Source organism: Phalacrocorax aristotelis, chromosome 2 (assembly GCF_949628215.1).
Source record: "Phalacrocorax aristotelis chromosome 2, bGulAri2.1, whole genome shotgun sequence".
Taxonomy (NCBI): Eukaryota; Metazoa; Chordata; class Aves; order Suliformes; family Phalacrocoracidae; genus Phalacrocorax; species Phalacrocorax aristotelis.
Genome location: NC_134277.1, coordinates 30,707,038 through 30,724,596, shown reverse-complemented (window position 1 = coordinate 30,724,596; position 17,559 = coordinate 30,707,038). Strand labels below are relative to the sequence as shown.

At 37.9% G+C, this 17,559-nt stretch overlaps 1 protein-coding gene across 1 annotated transcript in view; it reads left to right on the top strand.

The window, feature by feature from the left end:
• The window catches only part of THSD7A (thrombospondin type 1 domain containing 7A), a 300,728-nt gene that overhangs the window by 158,134 nt on the left and 125,035 nt on the right, over positions 1 to 17,559 (top strand). The window contains exon 4 of the mRNA XM_075082924.1: positions 11,836 to 12,667. Within this exon, the coding sequence (XP_074939025.1) occupies positions 11,836 to 12,667 (832 nt within the window). The remainder of the gene's footprint in view (positions 1 to 11,835; positions 12,668 to 17,559) is intronic.

Sequence of the window (17,559 nt, the reverse complement as noted above, 5' to 3'; positions counted from 1 at the left end):
GAAAGGAAATCTGTCTTATCTGAGGACAGGAGTGACATAAAATAATTCTGGGGGAGTTTCAGTGACATTCCTCACTGCTGAACTTTGACACTTTAACAGTTTCCAAAGAAGCAACAAATTAATATAAAAGAGAAAAAATAATTTCTTGTGTTTGCCTTTCTGGAGAGAAACATGCAGTTGGCCTCAATACCACGTTCCTTCCTCAGCCTTGTAGCTCTGCACATTGGAAGTCCTCTAATGCCTTCTCCATCTCTCACCTTCTTTTGACTGGGAGGTTTGTCAGTGTAACAACTGGGTAAATCCTTCCAAATCTACAGAAGGTCTAAGGTGATATTAAAAAAAAAGTTTTACCCACTATTTAGGGATTCTTCTGTCCAGATACAAGTGTAAAAGATGTGTCATTTCCTAGTAGCATCTACTAAAATATTCTGCTGTTACTTATTACGAAATGACCTCTGTGAAATAACTTTAGAAATCAGAGGTAGTACTAGCAATGGAAAGGTTAAGTGGTTTTTGTGCTAGAATAGAAAACTAAGGCGGAGGTCAGTCGCTGTGTTCCTGTCTCTGTTTTTTTCATGGGTGAGAGGAATTTTAAGAAATCTCCTGGAGATTTCTGGTATGAGACTATTCTTGTGATGCCCTCCTTAAAATACTTGTATACTTTTAAATGCTTGCTGTAGTGATTCGTTGCATTTTTAATAGGACATCTTGGGTTCTTGTAATAGATCAGTGTGATAATACCACATCGAGTTCATGTATTTTTAAGCAGAAGTCCCTGCTGTGATTAATGGGGAGTTCCATTTAAAAGCTAAAATTCTTATATGGTCTGAGATACTGAAATAACTGCCTACATTAATATTTCATAGAAGTTATTACTTATTTCTAAAACAAAAATTTTTTAAAAAATTTACACAGAAAGGTTTGTTAGATATATTTCCAACATCACAAAAATAGACAAAATTGCTTTTTTAACTACAGTTATGCAACACATTTGCCAGATGAAAGTAATAGTCACTTTTTGGAATTAATTATTTATCTCAGTTGTGTCTGGAATTAAAATGATTGATTACAGAGTGCTCAGATGAAGACATTAATTATTTTGCCTACACTGATGTGACAGGTTTCATATGGTCCTGACAGACTTCTTCAAAACTAATATAGATCTATCCTTGCCGTGATACACAGCGGCACTTATAGCTTGAGTACATCCACACAGCTTAGCTGGCATTCCTTCCCACAGTGTTAAGTACTATGTCTAGATAATGAAAGGACCACAACTTTAGGAGAAAGTTGCCATTTCAAAATTGAAAATGGGTTTCACATGAATTCGGCAAACTGTAGATGATAGTGAATAATAAATGCACAGAGGATCTCGTGGGAGAATGTATCTCAGCAAGACATAAAGTCTTAGTGCACTTCAAAAGATTTATGACTGGTTTGTTATTTCAGTCAAACACATAGGCAATTTAAATAATTAAATATTTAAAGGTAAATAAAAATAAATATATAAAATCGACCCTTTATGTAATGGTCTGTACTTGGCAGATGGAATTTTATGAAACTTTCTTTGCTCCAATGAGTTAGAAGAAAACCAAAAGGATGATAAGTCCAGAACATTATCTAAGAGGTATTCATTAAGTTCAGGTCTCCTATTTTATTTTATTTCATTAGTGGCACAGAAAAAAAACCTATAAAGAATCCAGAGAGATGAGAAACCTTCCTATTTGATCCTTGAATATCTATATTAGCTCTCTTGTGGCCAAGGAGGCAGAGGGAAGACACAGATGAGAAGTATGCATGCTGTGCTCTATGAATAAAATTTCTGTCATGAGTAAGAAAAAGTAGCAGCTTATCATCTGGGCTTCTTGCTTTTTTTATTAAAACACACCTTTCAACGCAACTGGGATTTAGGGCGAAACTCGAGGGAAAGATACTGAGTAAACTGTGTGTTTCCAGAGAGAAAATGACAGAACATGTATTCCTATTGCTATTTACTTCTTGCACATCATTTTTCATCAATATATCTAAATGGGCTTTAAAAATTCATTTTGTTGTCCCTGCTGTACACAGAAGAAGCTGAAGTGCAAGGAGGCAGAAATGGTGTATGTAGATCTTCCTGCAGGCTAGCAGAAGGTCTGAGAGTACAGCCTCAACCTCTTCCTGTCTTCATGTAACTAAACTGTAGTATTTTCTTATAACCAACTTCCTGCTACCTTGTCTGACATTATATCCTGCAGGAGGTCTGGCCCTTTAAAAAAGCCATTGCGCAAAGATATTATATTTAATTTCTGGTGTCTGGTTCTAGTAGTCTAGTCAAAAATCTGTAGTTAGTCTCTGAAAAGCTGTAGCAGTGAATTCTTCATATCTCAGTGAAGGAGGTTTTTGACTTGTTTGCCCTTGGCTAATGTAAGCAGAGGCTGGGATTGCAAACTGCTGGGCTGGCACAAGTATGATGGCCTGTGTTGACGGATGTATCCTGTGGTTGCGGCAGCCTCGCAACTAGCACTTCTGGCCATCAGCACCACAGCAGGAGGCTATGATGAACAAGGGAAAGAAATAAAAGGGCAAAAAATAAGACGGGGCAAAACAATAAAAGCATTCACTTGGTCGTGATGCTAATTGAAACAGAAATATTTTGTCTTCTCTTTTCAATATATCAGCTTGCGTGTACTGAAGAAAATAATGTTTAACAAACTGAATTGCAAAATAATTCATGGTAGAAGTGAAAGTGGTATGATTTAAAGTCCCTGTAACCTGTGCAGTATGGCTGATTTCCATGAGATTGCACGAGACTGCACAGAAATAAACTCTACTAATAGTACCAAGAAATTGGTGCTGCAACACATGCTGTTGCCCAAATGTCATGACAGGGGCTAGCGGTGTTTTCCCAATTGATCTAATTGGGGTTCACTCTGATGAAAGGTGAAGGGCAAGCCTCAGTACGTTGAATTAGTGCAAAAATCTGCATTAGCAATGAGATTTTCAGGTTAAGTGAGGTGTTCTCTTAGCAGTTTTTCAGTTAAATTTTGCTTGGAGATTTGTGAGTAAATTGAATGTAAAATGCTGACGAGGACAAAACAGTGAATCTTGCTTCAAAACCAAGGGGAAAACCTCATCTTAATCTGTACAAATCAAATCCTCCTCTTCAATAGGCAGTGGATCCTGAATTAGTTTTCTCAATAATGTATCCTTTAAAATCAGATTCTGATGCAGACAGAGCTGTGAAAATCTACAGGGACACAGGTAAGAATAATTTTCGACGATGTTATTGTTTCTCATATAATTGTAGAGCTTTCATTGTAAAATGTTAATATTTACCCATGATTACAGTCTGTATAATAACTGGAAGTAACTACTGATTTCACAGATTCACTTGTAATTGGCTCTACTGTCCATGGGAGTGGTTTTTCTTTTGTTTTTCCTTGCCCACTGCATAAGCAAAAATATGTTCATGCCATGTGTTTTCTACCATTATATTTCTGGTTGCCTTGCACAGAAAAAAACGCAGCAAACTTAGGAGTTTCTAATATGATTTCTAAGACTGATCTTCTTTAGAAGGCAGTTGAAGAACATGTGGACGTTCTTTATCTGGTGTACATGTATAATTATTAATTATATTAGAAGGGTTGTACCAACAAGTCTGCCATAGTGTGTGAGCTGGAAGGCATCGTAGAAGTTCACCATATTTCTATACCTCCGTCAAGCCTCTGTTCTTTGTTGCTGTAGGAGATAGGTACTGGGGTAGGTAGGTCTTTGGTCTAACTCAGTATAGCTGTCTCAGGCGGGAAACGCAGAAGAGCTTTCAACTGTTAGTAATCCAAAAGAACAAAAACATTCATGTGTGGGAGAGATACAAGCAAAGGTTAATAAAGCCTTTCATCCAACTTACAAAGCCTGCAAGACTGTTTGCTCTGTATGGGAATCATCATTTTGCCGGAAGAGCGTTATCTGGCTTTTCAGCCAGCAGTGTGACTAGAGAAAGAACGTAAGGAGAGGAGTGTGAGGAATACGTTAGTATGGTTTTAACACAGCCTTTAATGAAACTAAGAAATGTTCATGAACCAGCTTTATGTGTAAACAGACTGGGGGCTAGAAGAAACTGTAATCAGTATCTTACAATATCAGAAGTATTTGTTACATGACTAGAGGCTCAAAGCAATGTAATTGCTTTGTAGAACATAGAAGCTCTATTTCTCTTTAAAGCATGCTGCTTCAATTAAGTATTCCTTTCACGTATTCAATATTAATTTTGGCTACTACTGCTATACTATGTAAAGGAAAAATGAATACTTAGAGAAACTCATGCTCAAAAAAAACCCAAACAACACCGAAACAACGGTTTGGAAGAACTACTGTTTTAAAAGTGAATAATGTTTTGAGAATTAGCTTAAGTTTATAATATGCCTAAAGGAAAGGATTTCATTACAGGTTATGATAACAACACAAAGCCAGATAGTTCTGCACTGTGAGCTGTCAGCCTTTCATGTTTGTGTATGTGCTAGTGTATACTTCAGATAATCATGTTGCACCACTACTGTGAGCTGGAGCCTCTCGATAGCTTTGGTGTAGATAGCCATTTTCAGGGTATTACTTTCAAATTACTTTTGGAAGAAATGTCATATGAAAAGTGTAAGCCCTGATGCAGTTTATTTTAAAAAAAATTGAATCCACACAGTCAGAGCAACAAAATAAATATTAAACAGTGACAAACGTAAGAAGGTGGTTGTGTTTTTATTTTTTATTTTTTTTTCTTTTAAGTGCTGAATTAGGTTTTCAGACCTGACTGTCTGGGGAATGAAGTAGCAGCATTTTTTCATACCATTTTGTTTCTTTATGTATTTTTTGTACTACAGAAGTAGATACTTTTTACCCTTTCCATGTTAATAACAGGTAGAAACAAGTTTCAATATCTATTATAATTGTCACAATGTTAAGGCAAAAAAAGCACAAAGCAGACAAAAAACCCCTCTACCAAGTGAAATGTGATGTTGAAACTACCATGAATTACAGCACAGGAAGCCACTGTATCGATACTGGGAAAGCACGTTAAATTCAAAAGTTTTTCTTATGGAGTACACAACCTTGTTTTAGACGCACCAGTTTTCTAATATACAAAAGGATTACTTACTGGAGGAAAATAAGTAAAATTTGATTCCAGTAATTTGTGGGGTCCTAGTATGAAAATGCTCAGCTGGGGAAACACTGGATAAGCGTTATGGTTTTTGTGATGTTGATGTCAGAATTTAAACTGGTATGGTTACTCTTAAGTTTATTTCATGTGTGTTACATTCATGATTTTAAGTGAAATTTGAAAACAGATGGATGATATTAATTACCATGCCATTAATAGTATCAGAAACATGTGTGAGTGTATTTTCCCAATGGATAGGAAATAGGTGAAAAAAGGCCCACACTTATAAAGTGCCTTAATAATTACATGTACAGCTAGAAAGATATCTAAATAGCTGATTTTTGTATGTATTCAAGTTTGCCTTTATCCCATTGTTTGAAAGTGTGCCCTGGAAAGTTGGGGAAACAATGTGAAATTTGTGGATTAGATTGAACTACATCACTGGTTTTTAATATTAATTCTTATATTTCTTTGTTAATCTGAGAAAGGTGAACAACTTGTTCTTCAGATTCTAAAATTATTTGAACTGCAATATGGCTGACACTCTCCTTTTTACTATCAGGAAATAAAAAAAATTGACCTACAAGTCAAATCATTTGTAGACATATTTGATTCTCCATTATATTCCTCTGAATCACAGGTGTTATGTTTGATTATGTTGAGAATCCTTTCCTTTTTCATCTCTCTTCCATATCCTGAATCCATTTTCTTTGATACAGACACTAACCTTGCATGTTCTTTTCAACCCCTGAAAGAGGAGCTGAGAAAGACAAAAGCATTAAATAGAAATGACAGTAAAGGTGATCCATAACACTCCTGGAGGGGGGAGTTTGCTGGCAAACAGAGCAGGCAGCGAGTCATACTGCACCCAGGGAGTCCCACCACGGGTGGGAAAGAGGCAAAAATAAAGGTTTTGTCTATCAGTGATCTTCTACTGTCTTGGCATTCCCAATGGTATAAATTACAGAATCTGTCTCTCCAAATGTGCCCAGCTTGTCATGTTGGCAGCATCTCAGATTCTATATTAAAAAAAAATAAAGCTATCAATAATTTATCTAGAATTATGTCATTTTGCTGTATTACTTCCTCTCAGTGTAATAGGGAAAGTGTTTGTGTCAGTGAGACTCAGTTCCCTGTTTAGACTTTTGGAACCGGCTACTACCTGTGAATAAAAATACTCTGTTGTGGCAGCAGTTATTTTTACTTTGCTACTACAATTGTGTAAACCAAATATAGATAGTATAGGTAGACCCTATCGAGTTATAGACATGCTTATCGTATTTTAATTTAGCCAAGCGGATCTGCAAGGGATTTTGGTAGCAGCTCTGAGGCTGTTAATGTTCTCGGTGGCCTGCTGTTCATCCTGCTCCTTGACCGAGTCTGCTATCAGGAGCTGCAGTTTGCATTCACTGTCATGTCCCAAGTACTTCAAAGACTTCTTGATCTGTGTCTTTTTGACCTCTCTCGAGATTTATTGCTTAGGCTTGAGCCGTATCTTGTAATACGGGTGTCCTTCTGACTCTCAGCCCTCTATCACCCAGTTAACCTTCTTGGCCTTCATCACAACCTTCTCATAATACAAAGAAATTTGAGGTCTCCAATACTGAGTAAGGTTAGCTTGTTTCTGAACTTAAGAAAAGTAGATTTCTGCTAATCAGTCTCTAAATACAATCCTCTCAAAATACTGAAAACTAAGCTGCTCATTGTCTTGTGCAGTCCGAGTCTCCCTTTCTGGCATTAAACTGTTAATGCTACTTACAGGCACCAAACCAGTAACACAAAATGGGTCAAAACCAGTTCTCACTGAGAGCGCAGCAAAATTCAGATTAAATCAGTGGTGCAACCCTCTCATTTGTTAAAAATTGAAGTAATGTCTTGCTTGACATTTTAAGTCAAACTTTTTAAGTTTTGAGTTTTATGCTTGGGGAAAGTTGGGGGCTTGTTTGTCTATTTTCTTGTATTGGTATGTGGAGAAAAGCTGAAGGGATGTTCACCTAGCCTTATTTGCTCTGGATCAAAAGTCAAAGTAAGGTTTTTTTTCTTCAAATAGTGACAGTTTTAATACCTGAAACAATATTAATATGTAAGATATTAAATACTACGATAGCTTACTTTGCTCTCAGTTAGCTGCAAAGCTATCAGTGCTTTAGTGAGGGTTTTGTCTTGAATTTTTACTCCATTGTGATCACTTCCTGAAATTTCAGAGTAAACCTGCAGTAATGGTTAATTCACTTACTTTCCTGCTCCCTGACAAAAGTAAATGTTAATCCTCCAGAAGCTTAGAGGGAATCTTAATATTGTATTTTACAGTAATCTCTTTAGAAGACAAAGAATTACAAATGACATTTTAAACTCACTAAGATTTCAGTGACAACTCCCAACAACAAAAAAGAAGCAAGCTTCCTATTTATTTCTCTGATTGCCATTTGTAATACACTGATTAAACAAAAAGCAGGTAAACAATGGTATTTTCATGAGACAAGTACAGCTCACTACAGGTGAACTACGATTTGTTTGTCTAGATATGTTTAAAACAAAATCCTAAGAAAAACTACTTTGCATTCACAGCAGCAGCTTTTTTTCCCCCAGTGTGAAATGGTTTGAGCGCACATTGCCCGGGCGTAACTGGATCAGCACGCAGCAGGGAGGGTAGAGTGTCTGTGTGAAGACTGCTTCAGTGGGAAAGAGAGAACCTAAAGAATATTCATAAAGAGCAAATTAAAACATCATATGAGGCCTTGATTAGACTCGACAGCTTTCCTAAAGACTTTTTGTTGTTACTAGTACTTAACATCAGCTGAGGATTTGTGAAAGAGCAGCCACCCCCCCCCGCTGTGGCCTTTAAATGATGGTGGTGGGTGAGACTCTTTACATTGTGTTCTCTTTCATTACCCAGTTGCGTATCTATGCTACTCTAGTTTCTGCAAGATTGATTTTATCCCAAAATCTCACATTTACAAATGTTGTGGTAAATGTACTGTCCATAAAAATTATATTATATTATTTGATATAATATAAAAAGCATATTGCAGATCATCTGTATGTGGTTTTCTCATACCTCTGAGGATCATTCAAAGCCTCTGCCTTCAGTATTTTTGTATCATGTACTTCAGTGATGTCTTGACCAGCAGACAAAGAAAAATTATAAGCACATACTGGGTGCTTTTTCTTCAATCTGTGGCAATGATTAAAAAAAAAATGACAGCAGATTAGGAGTACTTTGGGATGCATTTCTGGTAATTTGGACTAAGTTGCAAAGCCCCTTTACTCTGTTTAGAGGCATTTCTTTTCCTGCTTTTCTGTGATTATTTTCAAAGGAGAACTATGTCTGGCCTTGATGCTTGCAATGTGTTTGGGGCCACTTAAGTTATAAGTGAATTATTGTAGGCTCTTTTTCTAATTGGTGGCGAAAGATGGATACCTGTAAAGGGGACTGCAGTGGAGCTTCTCTCTTTTTGTGAGATCCATATCAAGAATGTATGGCAACAAAGTTCCTCAGCATGTGCTTGAAGTTAACAACAGTGACTTGTGGTCCTGCAAGAAATTGTGGATAACTTAACTGGAGATTTCAAAGGAATGTGTCCCTGAAAACTGATAGAAATGTTGGGTAATGTGGATGCCAGCAACTGCTTTCAAAAGAAATAAATCTTTGGTATTTGTCAAAATTATTTTGGTCAAAGCAACTTTCTGTGTTGCTAGAAATATTTTTTAATTATTATTATTTTTATTTTTAAAAGCTAAAGAAAGTAAAAAAATGGCTATTCCTCCTTTTCCCCCAAATAAGACAACTGGGTTAAAGTAAGCTGTTAAGATTGCTGAGATTCACAGATACTGTGAAAAAAAGTAATTGGCATTAGGTTGAGGCTCTTATTCTAAAGAAGCACCAAGTATGGAAGTTGTAGGAGTGGTTTTTGTAGTTTGTTGTTTTTTTTTTCCTTCTTTGCGTTTATCTCTTCCCACCCCACAGTTTGAGAGAGTGGGGGGTATGGCAGGGAGTAGGTGGCCAGACTGCAGGGGGAGAGGGATTTCCAGAAGCCAGAGAGCAAAGGACAGAGTTGGCTTCCACTCAGGAAGTCACTGTATGGGAGGGAAGTACAGAGTCACCGTGGAAGCTCAGTGGGCAGGGGAAGAACTGTGCATAACTTTTTTTTTTTCCTTTTGCTTTCAGCTTGCTTTCTTTAACACCTCCTCCCTCCATAATCTGATTTTTAACCTTAAAAATCAACTTAATATAGGTAAGGGGGAGGATCAGATACATCACTAATAACCCTGTGTCAACAACTACATGAACATAGAGGTGCTGAGTAGTAGTTTGCTCAGTGTAAATGTGGTTTGCTGGTACTCACTGGCATTGCATACTACTTCACAGCAAAAGCAAAATAATGCAGTTTAATACATGAGCCTATCTGTGCACCTCATCGTTAGTTTGGATCCAGTTCTAAAACCAACGTTCTTGTAATCTAATGAAAGAGCTTATTTTTGCCCAATTATCACACTCATGTACAGATAAATTTATTCATATTTGCATTGCCAAAGGCAGTAGTTAGTGCACTGAGGCTGAGATTTTTGTCATTTGCATGAGTAAAAACATGTCAATGACTTGGATTGAAGATACTTAAATGTCAAGCACAATTTTAGGTACATTGTGATTTCTTGGATAATTGATGATTGGAAATTTGGTAAAATCTCAAACGGGCAAACTCTTCAGCTGGAGTAAAATAAAGACCTGATCTTTAAAAAGAAGGATTTCTTCACTGAACACATAGTATACACAAGGTACACTGATCTGATAAGACAGAAACTTGTAGTTTGCAAGATGAATGATTTAGCTTTATTTCAATCATGATTATTTTAGTATTTCTGTTTTAGTTGGAGATTTTCTGCAGTCTTTGAACACTTGCCAGCTTTAAAAGAATAAAGTGATGTTCTGGGGAAAACACATCTCTTAACTCAGTGTAAGCAGGCTTAAATACAACAATTATGTCATTTGTGGAAGGCTGGCTAAAGATAAAGTAGGGTAATCATACTGAAATGGAAACAGAAATGTATTTGTATTTAATATACATTTATTTTTCTGGATAGCTAGCTAAACGTTGGAAACCCTAATTCGAACTTAAACCACAAAAAATATGGAGGAGTTTCCATGCATTGAATCTTCCTCTGCCAGCTGGCATTGCTATCGAATTATAATGCTTAGGATTTTAGAACTATAAACAAAGCATTCAGCTTCAGTGCCCACCTAAAAAAGAGGCAATGAGTAGCAGAGGTTAAGCATATAGCCTGTCATCAGCCCATTCCCAAACTGCTACTGAAGTTAATGTTGGATGAACAGCTGAAAACTGTGTTGAAGTCAATGAAAGTTTTAAAGCTCATGGGAATCAGTAATAAGATGTGGCTTCATAATCCTTCCACTCTTTCAGTAAGAAAGTGTTGCTCCTGCCATAGTTTGTAGTTCCTGCCAAATTTCATATAAATTTGTAACTGCCATAGTTTGTTTAACTTACCCTTGCACAGTACCAAAATTATTCCGTTAACCTGCTTTGGAAAAAACAAAGGCTCAGCCCAGCAACTCCCACAACTTTTTTCACACAAATAGTCTTGTTACTGGGGTCGTTCAGATGAGTGAGGATTGAGTGGCCTGGCCCCAATTTCTTCATGGAACATGAGCAGTCCTCGCTCAGAAAAAATATAATCTGTGTGACCAACAGCCTGCAGGTAGACACCTTTCCTTTGGAAAGTGGTTACGGGTTTTTTTATGAACTGCTTTTTCTTTTCCTCTTTCACAGTAAGTCAATGGACAGCGTGTATGAGGGGAGGTCTTAAAAAACCTGAAAGTTACAGGTTTTTTTCCTTCTGGTTTGTGAATTTTATGAGTTGCACTGGGTGAATATTACAGTTTTAAATAATGGAAAAAGCAACCATATCAGCTGTCAAGGATATAGGTTTTTATTGGTTTTGTTGACATTAATTATAACAACATGTTGAGTATTCACCTTAGCCCTTAGAGATTTTAAAAAAGCAATAACTTCTTTTGAGAGTTACCAGCTGGTTTGTCTCTGTCTTCAAGAACTTATTCTGTATAGTAATTTCACAGATTGTTTGGAACAAACACTCCTTAACTGGCTTTTAATTTTTATTTTTGTTATAACAAAGGAAAGAACGGAAGTGGCCTACCTGAAATTACCTCTATTTTTCTAAATTTATTATGTTTTTATTCTCATTATTTAACACAAGATGGAAGGAAGAGAATGTGATATTAATTGGCATCAGGGTATAGAGAGTAGTGCAGTAGAAATGTGAAGCAAAACCCAAAACAGTCCAGGAAAGGGTATTCATGCAGGTGAGAGAGATTAGATTCATGCCTTTGAGGGGAGAACTTTGGCTCCTATCTTGCTAGTCAAAACTATGTGATGACTTTGTGATTGCTCAGTTCTTAGTTCTCTAATGTGATTAATTCCTGTGTATGTTCTTGAAATTAAATATTCAATTTGTCTAGGACAAAAAATGAAATGTATCTGTAATAATAAAAATAGGAGATGAAAAATAATTCCCATACCGGTTTTATGTTTCCCAAGTTCTAATTTCTCCAAGAATGAAATTCCTAGAGGTATTGGAAATGCAAAACTGGTTCCGCGAGCTTGGTTTCGCGCCACAGCAGAAAACCAAGTAAGTGTGCAATGTTAGCATCTTCTCTTGTTTTCCAGGTCCGTGGGGGAGATGCATGGGAGATGAATGCGGTCCAGGTGGCATCCAGACACGAGCCGTGTGGTGTGCCCACGTGGAGGGCTGGACCACACTACCCACAAACTGCAAGCAGCCGGAGCGGCCGGACAACCAGCAGAGCTGTTTTCGGGTCTGCGACTGGCACAAGGAGCTGTACGACTGGCAGATCGGCAGCTGGAACCAGTGCCGGCCTGTCCTCTCCCGGAGCCATGAGAAGCCTCTGGAGTGCCTCAGAGGGGAGGAAGGGATTCAGACAAGGGACATCATCTGTATCCAGAAGTCCAACGGGGTGCCAGCTGAGGATGTCATCTGCGAGTACTTTGAGCCGAAGCCCCGCCAGGAGCAGGCGTGCCTCATCCCGTGCCGGCAGGACTGCATCGTGGCTGAATTTGCCCCCTGGTCAGAGTGCTCCAAGACCTGTGGCAATGGGCTTCAGCATCGAACTCGGCACGTTGTGGCTCCACCGCAGTTCGGTGGGTCTGCTTGTCCTAACCTCACTGAGTTTCAGATCTGTCAGTCTAGCCCGTGCACTGCTGAAGAAAGCCTGTATAGCCTAAACGTGGGACCCTGGAGCGCATGCTCAGTGCCCCATTCAAGACAAATAAGGCAAGTGAGGAAACGAGGGAAGAACAAAGACAAGGAAAAAGACAGAGAAAAGGCCATTCGGGATCCCGAGGCTCGTGAGTTAATTAAGAAGAAGAGGAATCGAAACAGACAGAATAGACAGGAGAACAAATATTGGGACATACAAATTGGGTACCAAACCAGGCAGGTCACATGTACTCACAGAAATGGGAAAACTGCTGCTCTGAGGTAATCACTATTTATTAATCTGTGCATCTTTATTTTTCTCTGTTTAAAGTAAAGCATACATGAGTGCACACTAGTATTATTTTACACAATCCTGAATCTCAATATGGGGCACACGCTATTTCCAATATCAACATTCCTCATCAAGCTCAAGATGTTTCTGTGATGTGAAACACGCAAACCGTGCTGGTGATCATACGAAGCATCACATAAATGTGCACTGTTAAACTATACTAACTCCCTAGCCTCAGTTTGTCTAATAGATTTCCCACAAAAGCTTCAAGATACTTGTCAAAGGTCTGCTCTTTTCTGTGGGATCAGGGTGGTTTTTGCTCTCTAACAAGTCATGCATGTTTGGAAGAGGTGACGTTACTGCTTTTAAGGCTCTGGGCACAAACGCTAACAGGAAACGGGGCTGGGTCTGACTCACAGTAAAAGTAGAAAACGAAAAGAAAGATGCTACATGAGAAGGCAGTATCTATTCTTCCCAGTACCTTTTGTTTTGAAATCGAAAAGCATTAAATATAGTTTGTCCTTCTTGATTCCTATGGCAAAATGCCTGAAAGGGAGGCTCTGAAGCCTCTTTGTTTCTTCCATGTACTTCCTCTTTTTCTTCCTCATGTGCACCTTCATGCTGTCTAGTTTTTTTCTGATATTTTTCTCTTTTTTATTTATTATTTTACTTTTCAAGAGTTTTGGCAGTCACAGGTGTTTTGATAACTCTTTCCATAGGCTTCTGTGTACTTTTCAGCAACCATATTATCTTCCACTTGTTTTTTTTACCTGGTGCTCTCTTGCTAGCTCGTGTTTTTCCCTTCCCACTACCTGAATGATTTTGTCCAACTCAAAAATTTCTTTCAGTCTAGTCTACCTTTTTCTGTCTTTGATGTGATCCTTTCTATCTCCTTCCCTCTAGTTCAATACATGATTAATCGATTTTACTTCAACTGTGAAATGACTAAGATATCATGCTGAATGAGACTGACGCCCATTGCTGCTAGCTTAGTGTTTACGAACATTTTTCAGGGGATTTTACTTTGGAGTTTTGGTTGTGCCGGTTAAACATTCTATCATAGAACTTCTAATTGCTGCAACCTTTCCTATCAGAAATGATACATTATAGTTTTTCAAGTGTAGTAAACATTTTTTAGTATATTTCCTTTCAAGAGATGATCCAGAAGTGAAACAGGAAAATTACGAGAGCTGCTGGTTTAAGGGAAGAACTGAAAGATTTGGGTTGTTTAGTTGGAAGGAGGAACATATGAGTGGAAATTCAAAGTGTCGATGAGTATGTAAAAACTGTCACAAGGAAGAATGGAATGAACTATTCTCTATATATTACGGATGTATAGGAAAAGCAATAATGGGCTAATCACAGCAGTGCTGATTAGGCTAGACTTCTCAATACTGGGAATAGTGAAGCTCTAGAAAAGATTGCCTGGGAAACATGTGGCACCTCCATCTTTGAAGGTTTATAAGAATAGGCTAGAAATGCATGTGTCAGTAATGACACACCTCCAGTAACCCTCGGTTAGGGAAGAGGGGTTGATTGCATAGATTTTTGCAGTCTCTTCTAGCTCTCGTATTCTACAGTTCTTTCAGATTTTCACCCACACTTGGATGAATGTCTGCACAAGAAATCTCAAAATCAGCTTGCTCAGGCAGTCCCAGGTGTTGGCTGCAGCACTGGCTCAGCGCTGGTACAGGAAGAGGTTGCCTTTACCCATTCCTTTTCCAGCCTCACATCATGCAGCCCACACTGTGTCCAGCCCAGGAACATTATTACCCTTTAAATACAGGGAATAATTTATCAAACACATCAGCTGCTAGCAGATAGCAGCCTGTTTGAACATCCCCAAGTTTTTGTAAGGTTAAACAAATAATTCAGAACTACCATATCAAAAAAAAAAAAAAAAAAAAAAAGGTGGGGTGGTGGTGGAGGGGAACATTTATGTGCTGGGGTTCTTATAAATGGTAAAACAAAGTAAAAGTATAATTGGAAGTCAATGGCATACTTTACTCATCACCTTTACATTTGCTCTTGGATTCACTCAGATCAGTAATGCTGTCTTAATTTCAGATACCTCAGCGTATTATACCATATATGCACATTTCAGGCTGTAGCAGGGAAATGGATAAAACCTTCTTGCCTGAGGCAGTGAAAAAATAGATAATACAACGTAGGAGCAATTCTTCACAGGAGAGAAAATGATACAAATGATGCAGTGGACATTTTGATGTCTAATGGATATAATTTTATGTTGTAAATGCACAAAATGATTTCTAGTAGTCTTCCCATCAAGTTAAACATAGAATATTTTTATCCAGTTGCCTAGTGAAACCAAGAAAATTTGGTTAAATGACCCACGTGAGAAATTCCATCACTGATACCTTGGCTTTAGAGACCTATCTATGTATGTCCTCTATATATCCATTTGTTTCATTTACACTGCATTCTTCACTAAGTGGCCAAATGCTTTATTCTATGATTGGCATTCCAGAATCTCAAGCAATAGAATTATTTTTCTGCCCAGGTTGTCAATGCAGCCAGACCAAATGATTTTATAATCTCCATCACATAGTAACTGTATTACTAAATAATATAGACAAATAAGGTGACGGGAAAGCCTGCCGTGCTCATGTGAAATGCTCTTCAGCTTGAATAGTCCATTTTCAGGGAGTTTTGACTTTAGCAATCAGAAACAATCAGCCCCCTGGCAGCATGACTGAAAGAAGAAGAAAAACCCTCAGGTGAGTAACATTTTTTGCAGAGGTAGCAAAATTGGTATAGTATAAAAAGGGTTTCAAAAAACAAGTTTCAGAAGGGTGCTCCAGAGAAAATGGTTTTGTAACACTGTCAGCAAAACTTCAAAAGGGCAAATTCTCTCGACACATCAGCACAGCAGGCACGGTAAAGAGAAGTGTAACAAGAAAATCAAAGTGTAATTTATATACTTGATTGCCAAGTGAACAATACAGAGTCTCCTGTGAAGGAAGAAATATTGGATTTTGTATTTCTTGTTCTGCAATAATGTATGTGTTATGTGGCCTATATTTGTTTTATGTTTCCCTTAGTCTGAAATTCTGGGGCACTGAAAATATTTTAAAAATAGAATTGTTGGAGAAGAAAGAATTCAGTAATTAAAGCTGACTTATAAAATTACAGCTCTGGATAGCTAACAAAACCTGGACAGTGTCGCTGTTATTGTGGAGGATAATACTGATCCTCTGAAATGTTTCCTCTGTTTTGGTTTTTTTTTTTTTGGTGAAAGGAGTTTGCCAGAGGTCCCACAGAGAGCCACTAGGCAACAGACTGTCAATGTAGCGAAACATAAAACGTGTGTAAAAGTTCGAGTTACAAATATGTTTGCGCTATTACAGGTTGTGATGATTGTGCCTCATGTTTAGCCTACCATTTTCTGTTGTAATATATACTCTGGTTTTGCTTTCTTCTACTCTGCCAAATTGTTACCTTTGGGTCTCAGAGATTTCCTGATAATTGTCTTATTGAGCAGACTTTTGGGGGAAAGCTTAGCAAAAATGCTTTGCCTGGTTTTGTACAAGTCTAAGAAAAATGTTTTGGTTTAGCAGTGTTTAATTCATACAGCCATTTTACTGAAATGCTCTATTGAGGACCCACTGGAAAGAATTTGATATTTGGAAGGACTGGAGCAGGTTATGAGCACGGATATTTATAACTGCAAGAACGTGGAACGGAATGAGAGTATCTTCTTGGCCTTTATGTTTCTGCACTTCAGCAAAGATTTTGAAATTCACTGACAAAGTGTGTCAGATACCCGTGTAGCAGCTGGCCCACAGGCATGGGGGCAGCCTGCAACTGCTAAAAATCAGTGAGCTCAAATGGCTGCAAATGGGGTGGTAGTTAAAGCAGTTCTTCAAGGATTTAACTACCTATTAAAAAAAAATCCCAGGAATTTCTGCACTATTTCCTTTCTCTTTATCATTTGGATATGGCTTGTTTGTCTTGCTTAAGCTGGGACCAAAACACCCCTGTCTCAGTGTGGGGAGAAATGGAGGAGACCAAGTAGGAAACTGTCCCTGCCAGCTCTTTTCCTGCAGTCCCCAGAACTGGTTAATATTTCCTTGGCAGCACCTCTGTGGCAGGGACCTGTTTGTGACACTGAACACTATCGATGGATTGAAGTGAGAATTCAAGAAACAATAACATTTTAGATATATTCAGGGCTTTTATTTCTTTGTTGGGAAATAACCTCATGCAATAACAGCAATGAAAAATAATGGTGGGAAAGCAAAGCATCCAAATTTTAAGAAATGCTGACCATTTCCAGGCAGATTGGTTTATCCCATTTATGCATTTGATCGTATGATCATGTTTCATTTATTTCACCTCTGTCCTTCTCAGAAAGTACTTATTTATTATTCATTTTCATCCTTCTCATTGATTCTGTGCATTCATGCAATATCTAGCAAACTATATCCACACCTTGTAATGAATTAAACTCTTTTCGAAGTTTCCATAATGGTCTTATTGCAACACTTCACTAACTTTCAAGTTTGGGAGAGTTTGAGCTTTTATTTATTCCAATATTATAGTTGACATGTGAGAGTAGTGAGAGCAGAGCCAAAATTATTGAATTGTATTGCTAATTTGGGGCATGCAGATTGAGGTATATAACACCTGATTTTTCAGCTTACTTCACATGGTCCTGCGTCTCCTTAAAGCACAGCCACTATATTCACTAGTGGCCACAATTCTTGAGCTGGATACCCAGGGAATGAGGAATTAGAAGATGGCCAACTGAGTATTTAGGCTGGTGACTAAGTGATACTCAGGATGTACTGGCAGAAAAAAGAGAAAGAATCTGCTCCTCTCGGATGGCATTTTAACTTTGTTCATCTTTCCAGGTCCTGAA